At 41.2% G+C, this 25,804-nt stretch overlaps 2 protein-coding genes across 2 annotated transcripts; one reads left to right on the plus strand and one right to left on the minus strand.

The window, feature by feature from the left end:
• The first annotated feature begins 3,185 nt into the window (after positions 1–3,185).
• Positions 3,186–3,974, plus strand: LRRC18 (leucine rich repeat containing 18). Its single transcript, XM_010288097.1, has one exon. The coding sequence runs from the start codon at positions 3,186–3,188 to the stop codon at positions 3,972–3,974; it is 789 nt and encodes a 262-aa protein (XP_010286399.1).
• Positions 3,975–8,330: 4,356 nt separating this feature from the next.
• LOC104621576 (WD repeat- and FYVE domain-containing protein 4-like) lies at positions 8,331–25,055 on the minus strand. Its single transcript, XM_010288098.1, has 6 exons — positions 24,970–25,055; positions 24,116–24,167; positions 22,514–22,680; positions 12,078–12,226; positions 10,853–10,973; positions 8,331–8,420 (listed from the first exon to the last, which is right to left on the minus strand). Exons 1-6 carry the CDS (start codon positions 25,027–25,029, stop codon positions 8,331–8,333), a joined length of 639 nt encoding a protein of 212 aa, XP_010286400.1. The 5' UTR covers positions 25,030–25,055.
• Positions 25,056–25,804: the final 749 nt, after the last annotated feature.

Raw genomic sequence — 25,804 nt, forward strand, 5'->3', positions numbered from 1 at the left:
AAAGAAAATGAGATGTGGCTAAGTAAGCTCCATTATCTCCAGCCAGAGCCCTGTGAAACACTGATAATTAGTTTACAAGCATGAAGAGACAAGAGAGCTATTCATCCCCTTCAAGCTGTCTGGTGCACTGCAATGTTTCGGCAGACCTCTAATGCTAATCCCTACCTTTGGGATTGCAAATCATCGTTTTGTAAGTTTGAAATGTGGCTCCCACTTTTAACTCAAAGGAAATAGCACTTGGAAAGTGTGAGCCCTCCCTAGGGACTCATGTTTTCCTGATCAGTGCATCTTAGCGGTCCACAGCAGGATTTTAAAAAATCCAACTTAAAGGGGGTGGTTAAATTTCTTCGAAGTCTGTATGATGCACTGGATAATGCACAAAGAGATCTGTCTTCAGGAAAATTACACTGATCTGTTTGTTTGGACTTCTTAAACATCTGAAAGTTCCAAGTTCAAACCTTGTAACAAGTTGGCAAGGATTACTGACAGCGAACTACCCAAACCCAAAAGGTTAAACTGTACTGTCATTCCTGACAAGCCTCCGGCACTCAACCTGCTACACCAGGCTCCCTCTAGTGCTCCCAGGCACGCACAGCACCGAGGGACACCAGCACTGGGAACCAGCCTTACCAGGCAGCTGTAGTTTGGCTAGCTGGTATTTTTAAGAAAGGAAACTGGTTTGGATCAATGTTTCTCCCTTTGATTTTAAATTAAAAGTAACAGAAAAAGATTACTAGGGACTGAAGAAAATTTTTTCTTTGAGAGTTTTAAAGATTTTTAAAAAGCATTTAAAAAGAAATTATTTTGAATTTAGAAAAAAAATATGTACTTTTCCTTGAGGCTCTCTTTCATTTTTTTAAAGGTGTACTTGTCTGAAAAACTTCACTGGTTAAAATGCACTAAATGTTTTGGTCAACTCATCCAACACAAAATTCAAACAAAAATAAAGTTGGATCCAAAAGTCATCAGGTTCACACCAATTGCAGGAAACAGAAAGTCTCTTTCCAGCTTGCCAAAGTGTAAGGAAGCTGCCCTGCAGATCTTTTTCTGAAGCATGGTAGTTGCCTTCTGTGCACCAGTAAGGCACTCAGGGTGTCCTGTATCAGCAGTAGGACTCTGGCATTTCCCATGCAGCTGAACTTTGTCTTTGCAGAATTGACAACAAGAATACTGCATCAAATCCTTGAAATGAGTGAAATGTGATTTAAAAAACCTATTGTTTCGATCACCAGAACTTCCTACCCACTCCTGGGCAAATTATTCAAGCTAACATCAACAAAGGTGGAAAAAGTGATTAATTTTCCACTGTAGAGTACTTTGCTTCAGTCACCAGTCCACACTATGGAAAGAATACTATTGATAATGCCCCTGCAGCACTGTAAGGTTAAATACAGCAAAGAGTGAGAAGCATTCAGATATAATGGTAATATGGCCCTGTAAGTACTGGTGAGACACAGAAACATGGGAGTGAGACACAGAAAAAATTGTGTTTAAATATTGTTACATAAAACAACAAAGATTCAATTTTGGAACATACCCTCGGGGTAAGACTGACCCCAGTGTGCTGCTTTCAGGATTTTCTGAAGCATCTGCCTCATTACAGAGCTCTCGGGAAGGTGGGTGGTAACTGGCAGATCCCCCTTGCTTTTGCATTATTTTTGGCTATGGCATGTAATTGAAAAGGAGCTGAAATGCCTTGGTTGTAGCGTAAGCTTCCCCTTCATGTATTTGCACATGATTAATGAGTAGCCAAAAAGCCTGAAGGGTTTGTAATGAAGCCTTTCTAATAGGGAAATGTGTTGTAGACAAATCCATATTTTGTCCCAAACAATCATTCATCAAAGCTGCAATTTGACTCTTCACAATTAAATGCCAGAGCACCCGGACCATCCTGAGATTAGCCAGCTGTAACCCATGCTCTCTGTGCTCTGGGCGAGAGGGACATTGTCATCCATTTCCAGGGAAGAAGCCCATTTCCTTTGTCACTAGCCGTAATTAGCAGCTGTATTTGATGGCCTTTGATTAGAGAGACAGTTCACCAAACCTGAGACTACAGTGGACTACGACTAATACAGGCCTCAATTCAACAAAGCATGTAGCACATACTGAGCATCAGTATGAGTCAAAAGTCTGACCAGAACACCTACATGCATTTTCTGAGGGCAGGGCACCTTCAGAATGTGATTCCATCTATCCCACAGCATGGATGGAAAGACAAGGTTAGAGTATCCAGAGTCAATCCTTGAAAACACAGGAGACACTTAGCTTAGCAAGGCCTGGTTTAACACGTTATTTAGCAGCACTGACATGGACCCCTGCTGCAGTTTGCCCTGCAGGTGATGTGTGAACTGCAAGTAGTCCTGGCAAATCTGGGAGCCCACTGTATTCCTGAGGTTCTGATTAAAACAAAACTCTTAGTGATTTGCTTTAAATATTTAATCCTTCAGTAGTGTCTAGAGCCCAAAGCTCAGGTCCCTTAAACAGGATGTTTAAAGCAACCTGTCAACAGATGTCAGGCCTGTAAAGCACACAAACTGTTGGTCTGGTAGAATAGGTACAATTTTGCATAGCTTGTTTTAGTGCAGTCCCTAAGGACTGGATTGAGACCCACAATATAAAGTCATAGAATCATTAAGGTTGGAAAAGACCTTTAAGATTACCAAGTCCAACCGTCAACTCAACACCACCACTAAACCATGTCCTGAAATGCCATGTCTACACATTTTTTGAACACTTCCAGTGATGGTGACTCCACCACCTCCCTGGGCAATATGTTTTGCTCAGGTCCTCAAATGGCTCATGGATAACAACACATTTAATTCAGTTTCATTGCATGCTGCGCTCAAATCAATATCTAGGGATGAAAGACTGTGAATTTATTCCACTTGTAATTTCACCCTGTAATGCAATATAGGTGTTATAATGCAATAAAATAATATTGTAAATTAGAGTTTCACCTACACAAAATACTTTTGGGAAGAACTTCCGGAGTTGCAGCTCCAGGGGTGAAAAGTCTTGACCTTAAAAAGATGACTTCTGCAGAGTCCAGCAGTCAACATGTTCATTTATAAGTAAGTGATTATTTTGTTTTTAATTAGGGAGTAACAACCACTGCTTTCAAAGGCTTTACAGGAGTTCTTACACTTCATCCACAGAGTCTGGTGTGTCTGTCTCTCAGTGGGGAGATGGCCAGAGGGAAAGAAAAAGGTCAAAAAGGGAAGAAGATCACCCTGAAAATTGCCAAAAATGCCATCCGGATATCTTTTGATGGAGGGCGCCGCCTTGACTTAAGCAAGATGGGTATCACCACCTTCCCCAAGTGCATCCTGAAACTGGCTGACGTGGATGAACTTGATTTGAGCAGAAACATGTTAAAGAAGATTCCAAGCAGCATCCAGAAGTTCCAGAAACTGCGCTGGCTGGACCTGCATAGTAATCAGCTCGAGGAGCTGCCTGAGGCAATAGGTACGCTTCAGAACCTTTTTTACCTGAATATATGCAATAACAAGCTGACCACCAAAAATCTGCCAGAGGAGTTGAACCTTCTCAAGAACCTGCATATTCTCAACCTTGGCTTGAATTGTCTTGACAGTATTCCCACCAGTCTTGGTGCCCTGAAGGAACTTAAGGAGATAGGTCTTTTTGACAATGCTTTGACCACCATTCCGAACAGTGTGAAAAAGCTCCCCAAGCTCAAGAAACTGAATGCAAAAAGAAACCCTTTCCCAGATTCAACAAAGCAAGAAGAGCATGCCGACTCCATCAAACGCATAGAAACACTGTTCTTAGTACAAGAGAAAGACCTGTGCTGTTCCTGCTTGAAGACGTGTCAGGATGACAGAGACAAGCTGAACAAGTTAAAGAATGAACAACCCAGCCCCTCAAAGAAGATAAGTTTCCCTTTACTCCTTACACCCAATTCCTCTGCAAAGGATAACCAAGAAGAATGGAGATTAAGAGGCAAACATCCCTGAAATCTACCAAGGCACTCCACAGACCATGTCCCATGAAGTCCAGCCCAAGCTAATGACCTCCCTCCTCCTCTCTTTTCCTGCAGTTCTCCTCCTTTAAAGATCTACTCAGTTTTAGAAGCAGATCTGTGTGGTCTCTAAAACAGACGTATATTTGGGAACGGGTGCATTTCAGAAACAAAGGACTGTTTCCTAGCATCTGAACCTGTTCCTACAACATGCTCTCCATGTTCAGGGGTTGTTTGGGTTTGGGGTTTTTTTTTTGTCTTTTGTGTCCACACGTGTCCAGTGAAGGCATCTTCAAAAAGATAGGTTTTTCTAGCAAGTCCACTCCCACCACTGAGCCCCAAACATTAGTCCTGTTCATTTTCATAGGGTGAGACACAGTTAAACTAGTCTCAGTAAATACCATTTGGAGGAAAAGGAAGAGACCTGGGAACCTTCTGTTGCTGATGGCTGCCACCAACCCCTCAGAGAATCTCAGCAGTGTCAGTGTAGGAACCATGAGCCTGTTCCAATTCATCAGAGGCAGCAGACACAAATGTTACGCTCAGGAGTAACTAAGCAGTGCAAACACAATGCTTAGAGCTAAACAACCAGTGATCCTGTTTGCCATCAAGGGGTCAGACTCTGCATAAGAAAGTTCTCTGGCATTTTGGGTGCTACACCTGGGTGCAGTGATCTTTAACTTGCACAACACAATCGGCACCATTATTTATACTTGCCTCTGAGTCTCCCTCCAAGGAAGGTACAGAATGGAGAAGGGGTAGGGAAAGACTGCTCTTTTTAAGGGTCCTGGGCGTATCACTTAAGCAATGACTAAGAGAAGAAGAGTCACCCTCTTCCATGATCCAAGAGTCAGCTGGTGAATTGATGAAATCAGGTCTGGTGTCCCCAATTACTTTTAGCTTTCTGTTCACATATGCGCATGCACATGTGCACCTGAGCACAGACATTCACTTGCTCAAATCACACCCCTAGGGCAGAGCGCCCTGACAGCCTGCAAACAGCATTATGCAGGTACAAGCAATGAGCAGATTATAAAAGCAGTCAAGCATGATATGAGAAGAGGTGCTGGCTGTGGCCGTAGTAACATATGGTGACGGAAAACATTTAAGTATATTTAAATGAAGACTAAAGTGCCAGGGGCAAAGTACTCAGTTGTCCAGTAACAGTCCCTTACCATTTTTTAAATAGCTACAGTAGAGCCTGGGAGTCAGAACTCCTGTGTATTATTGCTATGGACCAGATGGAAAAACTGATATGGGGTTTCCCAGAAATGCTACTACCTCAAAGTCATATGATACTAGCAATTTCTTCTTTTGATGCTTCAGCTGTGCAATTATTAATAGTGTGGCTGGGCAAACAGCTTAGTCTAGCCTGCCTCCCTATCTCAGGTAGGGCTGGAAAAGCTGGGATGCTATGGAAGATGGCCATTGCCCCCTAGATGGGGAAGAAGCCTCTTGTATTGCTCCTGAATTTTCCTAACTCAGAAGGAGCTCCAGAATTCAAATGAGGGAAAAGTAAACTCATGAAGTCCTCAGTCCTGCAGTTCCCAGACTGGAGCTTGGTAAAAGGGAAGTATGCCCATTGGAGTAATTTTCTCTGACTTTCCACTTAAGCACAGATTTTCTGGGATCATTACTTAGGCAGTGGCACTATTTTATATTTATTTTATTTCAGCTCGTGCTGTAACATGGCCCAGACAAAGCTATACCGAAGGCCCCTTACATTCTCAGAGTGAATGAGGTTCACAGGGTCCTCTCTCAGCCAGTGGAGTAAAACTGAAGGCAGAGCCTTACAGGATTCAGGACAGGCTAGTTTAGACCTAGACATACAGCCTGCTTCAATCTCTGAGACCGAACATGAGTGAAGTGTTTCTCACAATAATCACAAGCCCATCTAAAGCCCAAAGTTCCTGCAGCCATAGTGCACCTTATCTCAAGACACTCCCACCTGTTGAGCACCCAGCAAGCACAGGGAAAGGAAACCCTGGGGTGAGTTATTGATTACTCTACACAGAACACACATCATGCTCCATAAAATCAACAGTCACCTCTGGCATAGGTTAGGCTCTAACCAGAGATGGTCACATACTCCACTGATACTTTCTGCAAGCTGATGACTGGTACTCAGGGGTAAAAATGTTCACTTACAAGATAGGTAATGACCTACAACAGGTGGAGTGAAAATTAAAAAGAAGAGTACAGCTGACAACAGGCCACAACAACTCATAGGGGTAATCTGCCCCTCAGGTCTCAACAGTATTCCAACCTGCAGGTGATTATTTCAGAAGACATCAACTAGGCACTTAGGGTTGTGTTCCTCAGATATCCAAACTGAGAAGCATTACAGGTATGCAAATAACTCAAGGTCAGCATGGAACATGCTCTCAATCACCTCCCACTAGGAGAAAATTTTTATTTCCTGCAGTGGTAAATCTGAGTGACAAGTTGGAATCTCCACTGCACAGTTACTACAACATTCCAAAACATCCATGTGTACATTGATCGACATCTACCTTAACCATACAATACGGAGGCAATTACACAGAAGCATTATGCGTTAGCTCTAACCTCACCTCACTGATTGTCTCTTTCCCACACTAACCATGTGTGTAGAGTTTACCAATAAAGTCATATGAAGGAGTTAATAATTATTAATCAACTACGCATAGTCAGCTACTCAACAAGGTCTTCATGTCTTCATACTGTGTATGCTGTACACTAGAATGTTTTTTGGAGTTCTGGGGATACCTTTGAATCTTTAAAAAATGGGGCACAAATAGGTAAGTTTCTAGATGTTTTTAAGGTACAACACAATCCACACAATTGCACTTCTTATCTACAGTTATCCAATATTTCCTGTGTTTTACCTTATATTCAGGGACTCTTCTGTTATCCCCTTTGACTTCAAACCAGGTTGGAAAGAGCAAAATCTGTAGGAGATAGGAATTATTTAAATGGTTATCTGTATACATTACATATGCATATAAACTATATTGTGTCCTGACAGCAACTTTCTTCCCGAAGGATGCCACAGCATTTCACTGAGACTCTAACCTAGGACAAAGCTGCAAGACAGCACAGCAAAAACATACATTTAATATTAAGGAGTTGCCTATGGGCTGGAGAAAAGCAATTTCTTTCCCAAACAGGGCCTTGAATCAATACATAGAGCTATGGACTTATGATCAGGCGGTTTAAGGTGCTATTAATTAAAGCCAGAGAATGACAACCCACTCAGGCATTTATCTATCAAAAATGGCAGAAAGGAATGCCAACCCATGTCTCAGCCATTCCTATATACTTTCACTGGGGTTTATGATGTCAGACGTACTTGAACTACAGAGGTTTTGTAACCTTCAGCTGAGGGGCAATACAGGCAGCTGAGGATAAAAATCTTATCTTGAACTGCCTCAGCAAGATTCCCCCAAGACATGTTTGTCAGAGCTGAGAGACAGCAAAACTAAGGACTAAACAAAGCAGCTGTCTCAGGGGCAAAACCTGATGATTCTAAGTAGCCACACTATGCAGCCAGTTTACAAAGGAAGATAAATCTGCCTTGACTTTTAAAGCAATACTCAATTAGAAACTGTTCAGAGATTTTGGGAGCAGTAGGAACTGCTATGATTGTTTAGAAATTAACACCACAAACCTTCAGTTGAAGATGCAGAATTTACCACAGGAAGAACTACATAGTGAAGTATTTTTGCTGCATAAAGGACAGTGAAAGTAAACCTGATATAAGGGCCAGAAATGCAGTAGGAAAAACAGTGCAAGAAAACGAAGTGCAATTTAATCACTTCATATTGTTACATTCAAGTTCCATCAAACAAGACAAGCACATAAGGAAAAATCTTTTTAATACAAAAATTCCATTGTTAAAAGTTAACTCCACACCAAAGATACGAAGTCAGAGTGACAAAAATATTTTATTCCTAAAGAATCTAATGACATTTTGTGTGTTGGAAGAAAGCAGGAAGAAACCTTCTTTCACCCAGTACTGTGAGGTGAGATGGAGGTGGCTCTTATCTCTAGTGAGAGGAAACAGCATAGCTGCAGTTGCAGTTTCCTGGGATGCACGGACATACAACAAACCACTGGGTGCTAGAAGAGTCCTACATATGCATTAGCTCCCTTGATAAATCAACAGCTGTGTAATGCTCCAAAGAATTCAAAAGTCAGCAAAAGGAAAAATTCATAATTTTGCTTAAGTGTAACCCGTTAAACACCAAGGAGATGCAATTGAAGAAAAAGCTGCTGGAGCAGTGCAAGACAGACATCTGAAGCCAGGATAAATAGGAGCAATAGACCAGGAGTGTCACCTGGGTGTTCACATGTTATTATGAAGTAATGATTACCTTTTAAATATCTTATTTCGGTCGCTATCATGGAAGACAAGAAATGTGGAGTAACCATTTTTGAAGAATATTTCCAAGGCGATCTCCTGGAAAGGTAAATCATTTACAGTGTGAAGAGCTGCAGAGCAAAGCCTAGTGCTGCAAAGAGTCCATCAAGGCCTGTCCAATTCTTCAGGGCTTTAAAAGAAAAGGCCCTGACTTTGTATTAAGCGTGAAGAAGTGTAGCAAAAATATGCCTAATATTCCCAATTTCTTCGGCTGTAGGAACGGTCCAACTGGGTTGACTAGAAGTTCAATTGATTCTCTAAAGCAAAACAAAACTCCAGATACTGGTTCCATCACCTGCTTCCTCCTGCTGCTTCTAAAGCAATTTTTATCTTGAAATCTCAGTATGATTAACACAACAATAGTAGCATTAACTTCTAATTAGGTGAGAAAGATAACATGAATAAGGGTATACATGATAACATGAATATGCTTAATAAGCGTTTCTTTTAAAAAGCAACCATACTGCTTTCTAAACGAATAGTGATCTCAACAGAAATGCTAAAATAATTTCTCCTGCCTAGAAGCAGCAGAGGAGGAAGGAGGGTTTATGACATTTCTCACTGAAGCTTTAAATAATAACATTTGAAAACTTCACACCTATTTTTCTGCAATGTCTTCACACATTGTTATGTTGGGCATTTGCATATAATCCTATTACTTACTCAGTGAGTGGTCTTTTTTTCCCCAAAGTCAGTCAAGTAAAACTATAAATAACGTGTAGTGTCTGGGAACCCAGACGTGAGTTTCAATCCAAATGTGGCAGGTGCAATACAAACCTAGAAAAACACTGCAATGGCAACTGCTGCATACACGATTCACAAATGAACTATAAAGCAGAAAGGTAATATGAGAGCAGCTATGACAATAAACAGCTTGCAGCATTTGCTCTGAAGCTCAGCTTTCCAAACCAAGTCTGCTTAAGTGTCACCATTATAGAATTGGTCCTTGAGGTTTCACAGTGCTTTGCTCTGAGCTGGGATATGTGCATGAAAAGGAGATCAGCTCTGAGGCACAGTAGCTGCCTAAACAGCTGATCTACCTGTCCCACAGGGAATGCACAAGTGATCAGTTTTCTTCTTTTTCTGCAATATTTTTTCAAAGCAGTTTGTGGCATAGAGTGCAAGTGCAAGAATTTGAGAGCCTGATACAGATACCCGAGTTTTCAGTTCATTGATTGAAACAAAACAAAAATAAACAAACAACCCCACAACCAAAAAAACACAAAACCCCCTCAAACCAACAAGCCCCACCTTTGTCCCAGGCCCATTCAAACACTGTTCTTACTGGTGTCCATTTTTCATTTTGAGTCACACAAAACATTTCCATTTCACATGTTTAAAAAAAATCCATGCATACACAAACGTGATTATATGACAAGATGGCAAGATTCCACTAGCAACTTTGATGCTCTTCAGAAAACAGAAGAGGTGACAGCTCTGCTGTTCATGTTGCTCACTAGTGATATAAGAAAATAATCTTCATACAGTTACTCAGAAGAAGACTCAACATTCCTATACATGCTTTGAGAGTGACCTAACCACTGAGATACGCTACATCTTGAAAAAGTGTCACCTACTAAAATTGTCCATTTTGCATACATAATTAAATATAAAATAAACTAGGGCTGAATCATGGGTGAGTGCCGTACTACATGACATAAGACCATTATCAGCCCCATTTTCTCCAACTTTTGAATTTTCCGAATGACTTCTTAATTTTCTGTTGAATCTCAACATTCCAAAAATGGTTTCAAAATAACAGGTAACTAGTTACAGCTGCTTCAAAACTCCATATTTTTGTCAAACGAAATCTGTGAATTACTCTCTAGACCGTACCAAAACCCCCTAGAGCAAGTACAGGCTCTGGTGCTGCAAAGAGGTCTAGCTACAATTCTTCTGTGATTCTTATCACAAGCTCATCTAAACAAGACAAAACTAAAAGGGTACCAGGCCGCTGGTGATGAGTAGCTTCTGGGTAGTGCAGCTAAAGGCATAGAGGATTCAAATCCTCTGCTCTGACTTATGTTTCATTTATCAACTCACATGCACAACTTAAAAGTTATTCCAAGCGGCCCAGGGTAAGTAGTTTGGTACTCATAACCCACTGATGTCCAAAACTACTGAAGTCTGTGGGAGCTGAGTATTACTGAACGTCAGACACTTACTGGGAGCTTCCATCAAAACACAGGAAATTGTCTTCAAGTCTTCCTTTCAAAACATTGAGATAAACTATGAAGAACATTTTTAGCCTAAAAACTAATAAGCCAACCACTCCAGTGAGGGTGCTTAAACGCTCTGGTGAATATAGGAAGGAGTTTGTATTACCAAAAGTTAATGAAGCAAAAGCATTTTGGGACTCAGGCAAAGAAATCTTAGCAGTCTTAGTAAAAATTGTGCAAGTAGTTTTCAGTCACATGTCATTACTGCTGTCGCAGCTTTTTCCTCAAATGACCAAGCATGTTAGTTCCTACCTGCAGAAGAAAGCGCATCAGATGAATCTCTTTTATATCATGATACAAATAACGGGAACACATCTGATCTCCCACAGCATGATCTTTATGACATAAGTTAAAAATAAATGGATCAGTGATGCTGGAAGAGAAAAATATAAAGAAGGAAAAAATAATTTGAAACAAAAAAGATCAGGAGAGCCCTCATGAACATCCAAGTCCCCCCTAAAGAAGAATAAAAATACTAAGAGATAGCAAGATCAACTGGGGCATATATGAATTGAAAACAAAGCTAAATACTTAAGGCAGATTTTGTACTAGTTTCTAAAATAAAATAAGGAGCCTGTGGAGTCTAAGTGTAGGTTTGTAATTATTTTAGTGCATGCAAATAGGCAAACAGCAATATCTTGCGCACACTGAGAAGCAGCAAGGGAAGGAGCTGCGTGGGAGAACCTGAAAGCCTGGGTAAAGGGCAAGCATCATATGGACACACAGCTATTATAAACAGAAATTTTTGGAACTAATAATTAAGCAATTAATTCATTATTACTTTAGTTGTGTACATGTACTGCAATTGCTATATACAGCCTAGCCCATAGAAAATCCCATAGAAAAACCACCTAAGCTTTTAATGGACCCAGTCCAATCGATCCTTAAGTCACCTGATCAGATTGACTAATATTGGACTTAGTAAGAATCGGATGCAGAGCAGACAGTCAGGGAGTAAAAACACGGAGTTACTCACTGTCCCACTGGGCTTTGCACATGAGCACACAGTATGTGCAAAGAGCTAACTCTAACAGACTCATTTTCAATATTGATCAGTTTCAATAAATCATGAGTCAAAGATGATAGCAGTGTGCCAAATATTAATCACAATTCTGTCTTCGAGAAACAAACAAAAAACTTATGAGATTATGAAGCTAAAGGCTCCATATGAATAAAAGATGGGAGCCAGTCAGAAAGACACATTAACAACACTTTAAAAGAATTGAAAAACAACAACGTATGTGTTAGGCTGCCCACCATTTCCATCTGTTGGAGCTGGGAGTTCTTGTTGCACCTCCAAAGCCTGTGAACAAGTTACTTATGCTAAACAAGTCCTGTGAACAGATGGAAAAGATGGCAAACTTCTTCCTGTGCTAATATCCCTCTTGAAATCCCCTCAGTTCATGCAAATTCTAGGTATCCATGTGCCAATACTGATGTTAACCAAGCAGATCTCTGGGAGGAAAGAATGACTTACCTGGACAAGCAGTGACGTGTACAGTAGACTTCTTCTAGAGGGGATAACACAAAGCACTCGCAGATGTAAAAGTGCTCTTTGCCGAACAGCAGCACTCCTTCCAATGCTGTATGTCCCTGCACAACTGCCACAGAGCACTTGAATGTGACCTAGTACAGAAGCAAGCACAATAAAGCCAGGAGTGTGTAACACAGGAGACAGGGACAGCAGGGAGCAAGGCCTAATGATGCAGAAGGACATATGGTTGTACCGAAACAGCTCCCATCTTGATTGGCAGGTCTATATGGATGCAGCCACAAAATCACCATATGACTGACAGTGCATGCCTCTGTGGTACTAGCAGTGGCAGAGTCTGATGCCCTTTCCCCCCAGTAAATCTGTTCCTTCCCCATCTATCTGTGGCTATATTTAGCCACATCACTAAAGAACATCAAAATGTTGCAAATGTTGCAGGAGTTAGCACTGCGAAACTTTGTTAGACAGCAATACTTACTAAATGGGCAGGGGTTGAAGCGCTAAGGAAAGAAATTACTTACACAGCATCATACAGAAAAACAGTGGCATATAGTAAATATATGTACATACAGAGAAAAGGCAAATACTTTTATTTAGATCCCAGTGAAATCTATACTTGAAAAAATTCTGCAAAGGGTTTTCCAGGGAGCAATGAGCAAGGAAAGGATCCAATACTCTAGGTATCTATCTCACCATGGCCAGCTGAATCAGCCTACAATGGATTGAAATCTCAGTAACACAAAACTCCTTGCATTGTCACCTTTCCATCCTATATTACACAGAAGGCCAATCAAAATATATGAATCTATGATTCTAGCTGTCTTAAAGATTTAGTTAAACATTTTGGAATAGTTTAAAAAACCTCCCTTGGCATCTTGAGACTCACTTTCTTTTTCTTTCTCTTGAGCAAAATAACTTGGCCCTTAAAATAGGGGAATTTCTAAGCCACAACTTAGAGGCATTGAAGAATTTTTCAACGTAGTTCTTCAGTCATATATGCCAGTTCATAGAAAGTTTTCTTGTGAACTGGCCAGTTTTGATAAAGAAAAATAAGCCTTTTTTCTGGAACAGTTTCTATGTCTGAGAGATGCTGTAGACAGGAAACAGACCAATACAGAGACCAGAAAAGATCAATGATCCAGAAAATTGTGTGGGCTGCAGGGAAACTTAAAATTCTGTTTTTAAATCAAGCAGTAATTCATTACAAAGAATTTCCCTAACATTTAGAGGCATGAAATTCCTTATTTTTCTTCTGTGTTGATTCAATATTCTATACATACTCAGCTCCAAAAGAGCAGTTCACTGGTTAGCGCAGTCAACTGGGAGGATTCAAGGTCAACTCACTGCTGTGGCCAGTTTGGACCAGAACTTTGAACCAGTATCTCCTACATTCCCAGTGAAGGAGGCAGGAGCTATTATCCCAGTCCGAGATGAAGCACCCTCTATTTGCAAAAATCCCTTCAAACATTCATACTACAACAAAACACTAGTGCTCCCAAAACACTAATACTATCTTACATACTACGAAAACTGCTCACTGCTGACCCTTCCCTGTAAATCAACAGTCCTGAACTACATATAATCCAGAAATGAGTGTAAAATATTGCAAGCTGAGTCCATCTGAAACTGCAAGGACCAGAGGGCTGCATTCAGAGGGATTAGATCTGAGAGGTATTTACACAACGGGAGAAGTTTACTGGTTCAGAAATCTAGAGCAATATTCTTGAGAGAACTGATGGACAAGTATGAGAAGTATCACAAAGTCTACTTTTTCTCTTAAGATCTCAGTGATCGTACCTTTACTAAACTTCATAAGAACAGGGTTCCTGTTTTTCTGTGCATGCAAAAATGATCCAGAAATAGCATAGATTCTACTAGGTCATGTAAAGTCTACATGCTGATATGTAGAGCTAAGTATGGTTCTCCTTCAATTTTGGCTTTGTTCCTACCTCACTATTTCTGGAACCAAATCTACAACCTTCCTTGCCTCTGTCCCAAAATACACATAGGCTAACTCAGGTCAGCTGAAACAGACCTGCACTGCTACACAAGCTTTCAGTCTTGCATGCTAGCATAATATAAATAATAAATTCATTACTAATTGAAATAAAATCTCAATTCTACATTTAATTTTTTTTTACTGAAAAGCAATTATTTTACCAACAAAATGGGGGGTTTAATTTTGAAATCACTTGAGTGGACACAGAAGATTGATTTCATTCTGGGTTTAAAAAAAACAACCCTGGAAGATTTCTGTGGGTACTTTTTTCATCAAAATCCCTTCAATCTCTTTCTCCTCTAAATTATTTCTAAGAGGAAACTAGCATTTTTCCATCACCTCTCCTGCAGATCCCACAAGAATGCCTGTCTCTGCAGTGATATGCCAACCGCAGAACTCTCTGAACTGGAATGCCTGCGTCTGCATGTGCCATTACGTGGTTAGAGGCAATGTATGCTTGCACTGAGAATACTGGGGAATTCTGCTCACATTAGCGAACCACAGGGTTTCCTGAAGTAATTAAATAGCAGAAAGATCGCTTCTTCCCAAAACGAAGGTAACTGAACATTGAAACATCAGGCAGTTGTGTAAAATAGCTAAATGGACACAAAGTTGAAATCCAGCCTTCCAAGAAATCCACCTCAACAAACCTAGCCCATATGCCAAAAATCACGTGTGTGGTTTTGGGAGGCATGCGGATCACGAAGGTGGCCTGCTTATGATCACTGATATGGTCTGGCACAAATAATCACCTTGTGACTCCACTTAAGGCAGGATCAGAGCACGTTAGCAGGCCTTGAGAGGGGAGAGAGCATGCACCTCTCTTTGGCAAACCTTAAACTCTAAGCCCCGGTATGTTCTGTCAGCTGTGCTATCCAACCAGTAACAGTCACCAGTGCCAAATCCATTTCTTTGATTTCGTTATCATTCCAAACAGAATTAAATACATCTCAGTATTTAACAACCCTTGGGCTGAGTCAGTTCTCATTTGGACAACAGGGCTCATTTTATTCCAGGTGAGTAATAAAGATATGACAAAGAGGAGTGCTAGAGAACAGCCACCAGGACAGTCTTGTACCTACAGTCTCTCATTGAAACACCAAGCATCCTGAAATTACCATAGATTAAATAAAAACTTTCCTTTTCTGTCAAAAAGAGAACAGAATCCAGTTCCCCAGCCACTAGAATCATTAATCAATGAAGCAAACATGACATAAAATAATTGAATAATTACCTTCTAAGGTATTGCCCAAAGCCCTGCATCTCTTGATTGCTCTGTTCATTCAGATGTACGAGGGAATTAAAGTTAAAGGCATGGATTTTTTTCTTTTTCTTGTTTTTCTAAAGAGCTGTTTGTAAATGTTCCAATTGCATTTAAGCAAACAGCCATAAAAGCATATCTGCTCTGGAGTTCAAGAGCCAGATTTCCAAAGGAATTCAATGACTGAAGATACAAACAGTCTTTACACCATTTTCAAAAACACTGTAGGAGGTTAGCCATCTATTCTTGCAGTAGTGTTAGCATGGCCCCTCCAGGGAAAAATACTATGCAAGGAAATTAAAGTCATAAAGCCTGGAACACGTTTATCCATGCCACGCAATCTCCTGAGCATAGTGTTTTTACCGAATAAGAACAAACGAATGGCTACTCCAAGTCAGTTCAGAGGTGCATCTAAACAACTTTCCTGCATCTTAGTAACAGAAGCTTAAGGAAAGAGTATAAGAAACATGCTACGTATGGAGTGCTTCTTGATCTTCATATATCTTCTCAACAACCAGTGGCTTAGGTACTTCCTTGAAGCCCCTTCCTCCTCCTCATTGTCACATCCTCATGTTTTCCTATCAAGTCACAGCTGTCTCTAATCACTTGCTCAGCAAAAGGTACAAAAACCTTTGCACAATACACATAAAAGCAATGCATTCATGTAGCACTGTATCGGGAATCACAGAGAGGAAACATGTAGTTACATACTCTTTCTGCCCTTTCTGTTGTGTATTGAGGAATACCAGGATGCATCAGCTGCAAAAGACCTGTCAGTAAAGTAGGGTCAATGCTATTTAGGGTCACAGAGTTTAAAATGACTAGGAGTACATGAAATCAAATACATTGCTTTCACAATTTTTGCTAAGGAAATAGATATGTGTTATCATGGTAAGTGAGAGCAATACAGGTCCACCTCTCTGTGCCACTCAAGACCTTTCCTGCAATGATTGTTTGTTTGGTTGTTGTTGAAATCTCATCTTTCTTTGAAACAGTCACACAGGCATCTCATTAATCACAAATTAAGAACACATGACAGACTGCTTCATTCTCTCCAGCTGCTCAATGACCAAAGGAAACTAAATCTACTTCACCTAGTCTTTAGTGGTAGGGGCTCTAGTCTCAAGTTTGGTCACATCTGAACTGTTACAAATACTGGATCAAATTTCTTCTGCTTGAGTGAAACCATTGCAATTGCTAGAAAGAAAGCCTTGGGGTCACAACTTTGCTTTGGAGGACACAGGACACATTCCTTTTTTGCCAGTAGACTCCACCCACCCTCCCTCCCTTACTCCACTGGAGCAAAAGCCCCATGCAGGAGATGTTTCTTCAGCGTGTACTTCTTGGGTTTATAACAGTGTCCCAAATGCTGCAAGGAAAGAACATCAGATATTAAGGAGAAGTGGGGAATGGCAGGTTTTTGTCTCGTACATGGTCACGGGCACTGAGATTGCTCGTTGTCCTTGCTTTCTGTGATGAAAGCTGCCATCTGTCCCGGCCCATTGCCAGCCTGAGAAGCTGGCATCCCTTAGCTGATGATAGCACCTGGAAGCCAGTTCTAATAGGATTGTGCTCATACCTCTTGCACACCCAGACGTCTCTGTCTTACTCCAGGCTCCTCTCAAACAGGAAATGCTGCCAAAAATTAATATGAGCCCTTAAATTTCCCCTTAGGTCAGTTCACTAAGTTCATGCCCTTCCCACTGCTCCCATGACTCTCTCAGGAATAACCACAGCAAAGTCTGCCTCCTCCTTTCCCTGCTGCATCATTCTACAGAAAGCAACTAACTGCTAGAGGATTAGCTGCGCTTGCTTGAGATGGTAGTCAGGACCCTGGGGTTTTTGTCAGGAGCTCTGCAGCTACAGCCTTACAATTGAAAGACATTTTGCATCAAGGTGAACACCAAAAAAGCCCACCCAGCAGCAGATATGAAGGTGGAATACTAGGAGTTATCCATGGAGCACAAGTAGCATGGTGAAGGAGCATATCCAGAAGAGCAGAGATCTAACTAAAGCTGCTCTGGGGTTTTTTGTGACACTTACAGCATGAGACAGATACTGTCTTTTGCACCTAGTAGCACAGTTATTCACTGAGCTGGGTTAGGGGTGGAGGAGCATGGGCTGGGGAAGGGGCTCCCAGCAGCCTCTCTACTGCAGCAGAAAGCCAGATAGGGTAAGTCAAAGGAGTAATCATCTGCAACACCTTGTCCTTCTTCAGGTGCTCTCACCTGAACACAGGAAGAGTTTCAGAACTCCTTCCTGCAGTGAGGTAGCCATTACAATCTCTGCTCCTGCAGCAGGGAGGGAAGAGGAGAAACTGAGGTACAGAAAAATGAAATGGCTTGTGCCAAGAACCTGGCTTTCTAATTCTCTGCTTTGACCACAATGTTAGCTAGTCCCTGTTCCCACTGTACATCAGCATGTGTAAAGTTCTTTATTGCTGCATCCTGGCACTGGGATGAAGTGTAACAGTGCTCCCATGAAAACAGGCTGCTTTGGTGTCTTGCATAGATGTAAGGTATGTGCAATGCCCCTAAAAACACTGGCTCCACCAAGTGGGTGCAGAGCTGCTGCACTGTTCTGCCAGTCCTAGATGCTGAACCTTACAGCTGCTCCCTCTTTCAACTGAGCCTGTTCTTTAATCAGCTCCTTTCTCCAACCATGGATCCCACTCCCTTTAACTGATTTATGCTAGTCCCTTCTATTATTGTCCTAGGCATCTCCTGTGCTGTCTCCAGCCCCTCCTTCAAGGAAAGGCATTGTGCCCAGATTTCTGCTATGGCATGCCCTCCAGTTAACTGCAGATTCATTACCCCAGATGCTTGGATTTCTTACCTTCTCAAATGACTTGCTGGCAAACAGAAGTTTACTTTTCTCCAAAATTCAGAATTTCTGCACCAAAATCTTTCCCCAAGCCTTCCAACACTTTCTTCATCTATTAGATGCTAACTGCACATTAACAACCTGGCAGGACTACTTTAGGCTTGTAAAGATCAGGGAGGCAATCTCACAGCTGTGGACTCAGGTTGCAGATATAGGAATCCAATCTCCCTGTCTCTGCTGGTAAACCTGGGTTATTTAAAGGGTTGGCTCTGTCTTTCAGTAGACAAGTTGATAGATTAGGTCAGGACAGGTTCCTATTTGCATTTCGCTTGCACAATTCTGCAGCAGTACATGTTGTGTAACATCACCCACATTACATACAACCGCTCCTTCCATGCCTATGGTGTGTACAGTCTCAGTATACTGAAGATAGACAAAAAATATAATCTTCACCTGTACACACTGCAACCTCAATGGAGCCTCAGCAAAATGTATAACAAAGGGGCCGGCATATGACAGTTCAGTAACTTCTAAGAGGACAGCCCTGACAGCAACACCTGTAAATCTGCACCTGCAATCTGATATATTCATCTAGTGAATTACACACATTGACTTCTGTGTGCAGGAAAAAAACATCTTGTGCTTTGGGTACATATACAGAGACACTACTATACACATAGATACTACTTTACAGTACTGGAATTACAGCACCAGTTCCAAACGTTCAGCAATGAGATGACTCAATTCCCAGCTTGGAGTTTAAAGTCACATTTTTCCCAAGTACACCAAGAGCAGTCCTTTGCCCAGCTTTCACAAGTGGTCCCTGCTGGGGCCATCTGTAAGGGAGGAGGTGAACTCAGCTACCAGCCCACCATTCTCCTTCAGTCTACAAACTGCCCTGACCCTCAATCCCTTGTGCCCAAACTCTCAGTGCGTGGGCAAGTCACAAACATCTACAGCTCCTCTGAATGCCTACTCGCTTTTTCATGTAACTCCATGGAGCCAAAACACAACAATGGCTCTCTGCACCTTGCATTTCACCAGCACTGCATACAAGGTTTTTGGCTTTTAGATCTGCATGTAGCATATCACTGATAGCTGATCGGCACTAGGGGAAACTGGTGCAGAGTATAGAAAAAAAAACAGGGAAAGAACAGCCAGGAGCCTCATATAACTGGAAATTATAACACTATATGTGGGGTAGAATAACTGCAGAGGAGAGATGAGAACTCTCTGGGCGAGGGAAATAGGATGAGATCAAGAATCCTGAGAACTGGAGGCTACACTATGTAGGTGAGGAGAATGGGACAGATAGCTCAACAGGAATGCAGGGGCAGCTGAGGGGCAAACCAGTTGAAGCTAAATTTCAAATAATCAGGAAAGAAACGGTGCTCACCACAACATAATCTCCCTTCCAAAGGCAGGGCTGGGACACCTGGTGAAGGAGATTTGTGATTCTTTTACAACCTCCTCCCTCTACAGTACAGGCCCATATCCAGGATCGTAACAAACTCCTACTATCCCCTCCAGCTGCCACTTCAGCAGAGGGCATCATAAAGGCCTGAAAGGCGCTAAAGGTGCTTTCTCCAGCAGATGTCAATGTGATACCCACAACTTTCAGCAGTTCTGCCACTGGCCTGCTATTCTTGGGAGGTCTGACAGAAGCTTGCATTTTCAAGCTCTGGGAATGTCACACAAAATTTAAGAAAGCATTATTATGATTGCAAAGTCTTATCCTCAAAAGTCAGCCTGAATTCAGCCTCTTTGTATATGCATTATGATACCATGTAACTACAGCATTAAACACTATTTTTTTTCTAGAGACCCTGCTCAGGATGAACATATTCTAGTGATAAATTAACACTGTGTGAGGAAGATGACTGGAATCTATAGCATTCCTGCTAGCTCAGAACACAGAAGGTGCAGTTATATGTATTAGAAGGATCCTGGCTGGAAGAGACAGACTTATGGTCAATACAACTAAATATTACTTTGAAGGTATGGATTTGGATATACACATCTTCCACCCTATGTACTGGTAAAGCAGAAAGGATAGTCTTATGGCAAAATCAGCAAGTGATTATGTCATCAAAGGCTATAATTGCACAGATGTGGCATTAATTTCTTGGTTTCTGGCATTCCTTAAATTCAGAATGTTTGACCTTTAAGTCTAGGAAATCAGTTCCTCTGTGGGTAGTTTAGCATGTTAAAAAAAGCAACAAAAAAAATTACATATCTAAAGGCTGAACTTTGCATGGTCTAGGTGTTGTTCAAACACAGAGTATGACTGCTCCCTCTGTCAGAGACTAAACTTCACCACTCAGCAGCTTCCTTCCTCAGCCTATACTAAAACTGCATCCATTTGCTTTCTCCTTTATAGTCCCTTTCTCTCACAGTCCAAGTGATAAACACATTTTGTTTAATACTTAAAATTAATTTCATAGGAATGCCTAGAAATGTTTTCTCATCTATTTTGCAAGCAAGAAAAAACAAAAGACTAGATGATATTAGCATGACAATACATGACCTGCACCCATATTCTCCTGATTGAACTTGCTGAGAGCAGACTCTGAACCAACAGAGTATCAACAGCATTTGATCTGCTGCTTCTGCAAAAAGCCATCTCACGTATCTGAATACATACAAAGGCATCTGTTTAATGGAAATGCAAAAGTAGCACTGCATGACATTATAAAACAATGACCACTTTCCAGAGAAGGGCTACCCCTGTGTTCCAGAAATCAATCTAGTATCTGTCAAAGTATCACAATGACTGTGCAGTGCAGTAGGTAAGATGGTTCCAGTTGCCTGCTTAAAGTGCAAACAGCTCATGAGGCAGCCATTTACAAGGCAGGACCGCAGCGCACTAAGTGAGCACAGGACAGCTAATGTCACCCCCTACTGCTTTTTTTAATACTTCTGTCAGCTCAGCAACATGGTGACTGCTGCTGGAAAAATACATGCCTGGCATTTCTGACAGCTTCCTGCAGAGTTACATGGAGAAGAGACAGACAGCCTGAAGGCTCAAAATGAGAACAGCACACAGAGAACATGCCTCACATTTTCATGCTTGTCTCCTTCTGCTGGGGAAAGGTATGGGGGAGAAGGAGGAGGGGCAGGGAAATGAAATATGTTATATAGACAGACAATGTACCAACAGCTCTAATAGCATGAGGAAGCCATCATGTTTGAGAGCATGAATGTGACCATGGCTACTGGCAAAACATCAAGAAAATCTGGCAATGGTATTCAGACACAAAAAGAAAATAATTATTTCCATATCTATGTACAACTATCACAGCACTGTGATGGCTGAGTCTAAACACTCCAAGTCTGACCCTTGGCTTCCACTATGGGATGCTAACTCTCGAGCCAACAGGGGGAATGATGCCACTGGAAGAAACAGGTACACTGCAAAAGATCAGAGAATGAGGCCAGATCTACTCCTCACGACAAAATCTCTCAGAGTCCTGCGTAAAAATGGCTATGTGCAGTGCATATCCAACATCAAGGGTTTGATTTGGAGTCACTATTGTGGGGACTATGCTGAAAGTGAAGAGCAGCTTGCTGACTTTTGAGCAAAGGGATTAAATAGAGAACACCAGACCAGAGTTACCACCCCCCTAATAGAGTCACCCCCATTTACTCCACAGCTCATGTCCTCCCACAGTGTTCCTGAACCTGCCTCTTTCTTATGCTGGAAAGAAACCTGGGACAAGGATATCCAGTCCAGTACAAGAACAAAGAAGGAACAGCGCTGTTTTGACTAGGTGACAGGTGATGGAAGCATCAAACAGGAAGCAGGGAAAATCGCTATGGCCTTAGAGGAAAGAATCTGTCCAGTACTTATGGGGAGGCAGAGAAGAAAAAGACATGTGAAGTGAGGAAGAAAACATTTCCTGGTATTCAGCAGATAGCAGTCTGTACAAAATTGGCACAGTCTTCCAGAGCTAATAAATAAATTTGATCCAGGCACTGCTCTGAGCCTGAATAAAGGAGGACAGGAATTCTCAGAGTCTCATAATTTGCCATGTCTTAGGCAAACTCAAACAATACTGTCTCACAGGTACGAGAATACCTTGGTCAGATGCCCAAATTTTTTTCTGTCACTGCAAACAGTTAATGTTAAATGCTCTTCAAGATTAAGTCTATATCGGAGTTCATAAAGAGGCTGAAAATTTGTAATTGCTCTAAGGAAAGAGATAGTGACTATGTTTACTGTAGCCTGAATCCACCTGAACCCCAAATGGAAAGGGACAGATAGGCCTCCACATCCAATTCACCCTCTAAAATGTCATCTCCCTTCATCTCTGAAATCTTCTAGTTCATCTTTCCTACCTTTTCGCTCTCTGCAAACTCCTGCAATATAATTTGTCTCTCCACACACAGTTCCAAGAAGTCTTCTGAATGGAAGCTTTCATGCAGAGCGGGGAAGAATGTTAGCTGGTTACAATCCAATCCCTTCTTATCCATCTCCCTTTCTGCTCCATTTACTGTCAGCTCTCCTATATCGGTATAAAAGAGATTGCAGTTTTAGTGGCAGCCGGATGACACCAAAAGCATTTGCAATTTAGACTTTCACCCAATCTGTTCTACCTTGGGAAATAGCATAATTTCTCTGCAAAAAACAAGCAAAAGAGAAGTAAAATCTGTGACTGCTAAAGAAGGATGCTTAGTTCAGGGAACTAAAAACAGGTAGCTGCACTCAGTCATAATTCAAACTAAATTCCTATAATCACTGAAGATTCAAACGTATTGAACAAATGTATTTATCCTCATCTCTGCACTGTGTTTGGTTAGTCATCTGATAAACAAATAATTTTAAAAAAATAATCTGTTCACATATTCACATGAAACTAGGAAAAAATTAAAATGGTAGTCTTTTGGGGACATGCACTGAGCAGGGTCTTAAAGAGAACCCAAGGACAGACAATTCACTCCTATCTTGCCCAAGCTGTTTCCTAAGTCTTGCAAATTCATGCAGTGCATGCAATTAGGGAAGGCATGATAAGCCTTCTTATGAAGGCAGACTGTAACCACTTTCATGCAGAAACTACATAGTACTTCAATCGTGTTTGGAGCTCCACTGTCACTTGATTTCTAGGCCCTATCACACTAAAAAGTATACAACAATATTGCCTATTTCCAACAGTGTACACTAGAAGCTTGACTTGAAGCAGCCATACAGGAGGCTGAAATCCACAGCCTTAGACTTGGCTGTCATTTCCAAACTACAGTTCTTTTTCAATGTTTTTTGCCTATAGTGTTTTTTTTATTGTTTTTTTTTTTTTTTAAACTATTGACTTCTGTACCATATTACACACACACACCCCCCTTCTTCTAATTTCTCACATAACAGAAAATCTGGCCTTGGAAAGTGAAAAATGTTGTCATAATGATCATATTTTGAAAAATCTGATTCTAGTTTGAACAGTGAAAAACAATTTGACATGTTAATTTTCGTGATAATTTCCTTCCACTCTCTATTATTTTGTACACACTCTTGGAAAGTTACAATTCCTATTATCACTTCTCTGAGCCATCTATCACCTGGTTTTAAATACTATTTCAGAGATAGAACTGGAGTGTCTACTAAAATCATGGGGGAAGTCTGCTCTTTTTCTTCTGAGCTTGAGCAGTTGGGAGCTTTCCAGGTGCCCGAGAATGCCCAAAGCTTTCATTTCAAGCTAACATTTTTTCTTTCAGATCTTTCTGGTGGCAACAAGAGAGCAACAAATTCTGAAGAGAGTTTATACACCACCTATAACAATTGCATCAGTCTTTTCACAGATGTTCAAGTGACTTTTTAGCCCAGACCACTGACAATAAGTTTTTTTCACTAGGTGAAATTCTGACCCGAAACTCCATACACTAACTCCAATTCTCTTTGGCTGTTTGTATACACCCTCTTGATAATTTAATTTAGGCCTCAAAGGTTACCTGGATTCATTTCAGCAGTGGGGCTTGTTTCATTTCTGTTTGCTAGGAGAACCTGAAAAGAGACTAGATATGACTAGAGTGGAATATGCAGACAGGTGAATGTAACTCAGAACATTGTTACAGAGAAAAAACACAGATTTGGAACTATGCTGCAAACAAATGCCTTGGAAATTCAAATAAAGTAATTTGAAAGGACCAAAAGAATAATTATATGTAGGAACAAATGTCAACAATTAAGCAAACGGATTATTGTTTTTTCAAAGACAATCCTGCATGAGGCCAGTTAAAAATCACACCACCCAGTCTACAGAAAACTGCCGGAATTCAAGCTTTACATAAAAGCTTAAAACATCCTAGAGTTGGGAGCCTCCTGACACACTGAAGCACTTCAGCTTCTGGTTGATAGGATTTGGCACTTAGACACTATAGAGACAGACAGTAGTAAATATCCCACATATACAGTTCAATGCTTAGTTCAAACCATTCTAATTCCCTTTTGATCATTCACTAGTTCTAGCAGCCCTAATAAACATAAGAGTAACAGGACAGTGCAGTCTTCTAAGTGGACTCTGTTGCATACATTGGGAAGTGCTACAGCCATGAGATATTAAAAGCAGAAAAGTATGGTTGGGTTATACTCTCATCTTATACCAGAAAAGAGGGAAAATCATTCTGTTGGTGCTAAACACGTTTCAGACCCTCTTACTCTTTCAAAACAAGACTTGTTCAGTGAGTTGTTTATGCATGGCACAGCATATTGATGAGTCAGGTGATGAGAACCAGAGGAAAAAGGTGAGTATAAAGTCACCAGCAACTGTTACAGAAATTGTACTCATCCTGCAAAAGCCTTCTACCTCATTCTTCATATGCGTCATTGTCGCTCGGGTGTTTGCATGCTGAATCCTCCTCCTCATTCGTGAAGGCCCTTCATAAGAATCAAGAATCCATTGTGGCTCTAAGGATTGTGATGCATGTCCCCATGGGCCCCTTCTATAGAAAAGCTGCTCCTCAAGTATCATCCAGTCCTTGGCTGCTTTGCTGTAACCACACTGCAGCATCTGTGGGACAGAAACACTTTGTGCCACCTTTTGCACACTTCCCTCCTCCGATCCAGCAGTGGCACCACTCCAGTGATTCAGAGGGATCTACCCAACCTACTGGATGGGACCGGTGCAGAGGGAGCACTGCAGACCCAGCAAACACAGGTCCAACTGCCTATTGAAAGTGCTCTGTAGGAGATATTACTAGTCAAACTAAGATACAGTGACAAATATAAACAGGTTGCAAACTTCAACCTCCTTGAAAATGGCTACTTTCATTAGATTTCCCACTCAAAAGCAGTCAAGCCAGGAGAACAGCATCACAGAGGTTTTATTCACTCCATTTTTCCCTGGGGAATGTTTGTGTCAAATGGCAACAACCATGATGCTCATTGAAAACACAGTCTGAAAGTCTCAATCAGAAGTGTAATGTGCTCCCTCCAAGTATGACATAAATTTAAATATTTCTACATAGGAGGTGTGTACAGGGGGTTGTGGGGGCACTAAAATATCAATTTAAAGGAAAGAAGTTAGAATTTCAAAGAATGAAAAGCTTGTTGGTCTCTGATGGCCAAGCCTGAAGTAGAAACATATCTGTGAGATTTTACTGTCTATGAGCTTGCCGAGCCCAGAGAGTTGTGGTGAATGG

The sequence above is a fragment of the Phaethon lepturus genome, unplaced genomic scaffold, assembly GCF_000687285.1.
Source record: "Phaethon lepturus isolate BGI_N335 unplaced genomic scaffold, ASM68728v1 scaffold10405, whole genome shotgun sequence".
Classification (NCBI taxonomy): Eukaryota; Metazoa; Chordata; class Aves; order Phaethontiformes; family Phaethontidae; genus Phaethon; species Phaethon lepturus.

What these genes read in the sequence shown, in the direction of transcription:
- LRRC18 (XM_010288097.1), top strand. Translation starts at nt 3,186, where the DNA reads ATGGCCAGAGGGAAAGAAAAAGGTCAAAAAGGGAAGAAGATCACCCTG.
- LOC104621576 (XM_010288098.1), bottom strand. Translation starts at nt 25,029, where the DNA reads ATGAGGAGGAGGATTCAGCATGCAAACACCCGAGCGACAATGACGCAT. An exon ending in AGTTTGCAGAGAGCGAAAAG is followed by an intron (nt 12,227 to 22,513) that starts GTAGGAAAGATG and finishes CTTCTGTACTAG; the next exon opens with GTCACATTCAAGTGCTCTGT. An exon ending in ACACGTCACTGCTTGTCCAG is followed by an intron (nt 10,974 to 12,077) that starts GTAAGTCATTCT and finishes TTTCTCTTCCAG; the next exon opens with CATCACTGATCCATTTATTT.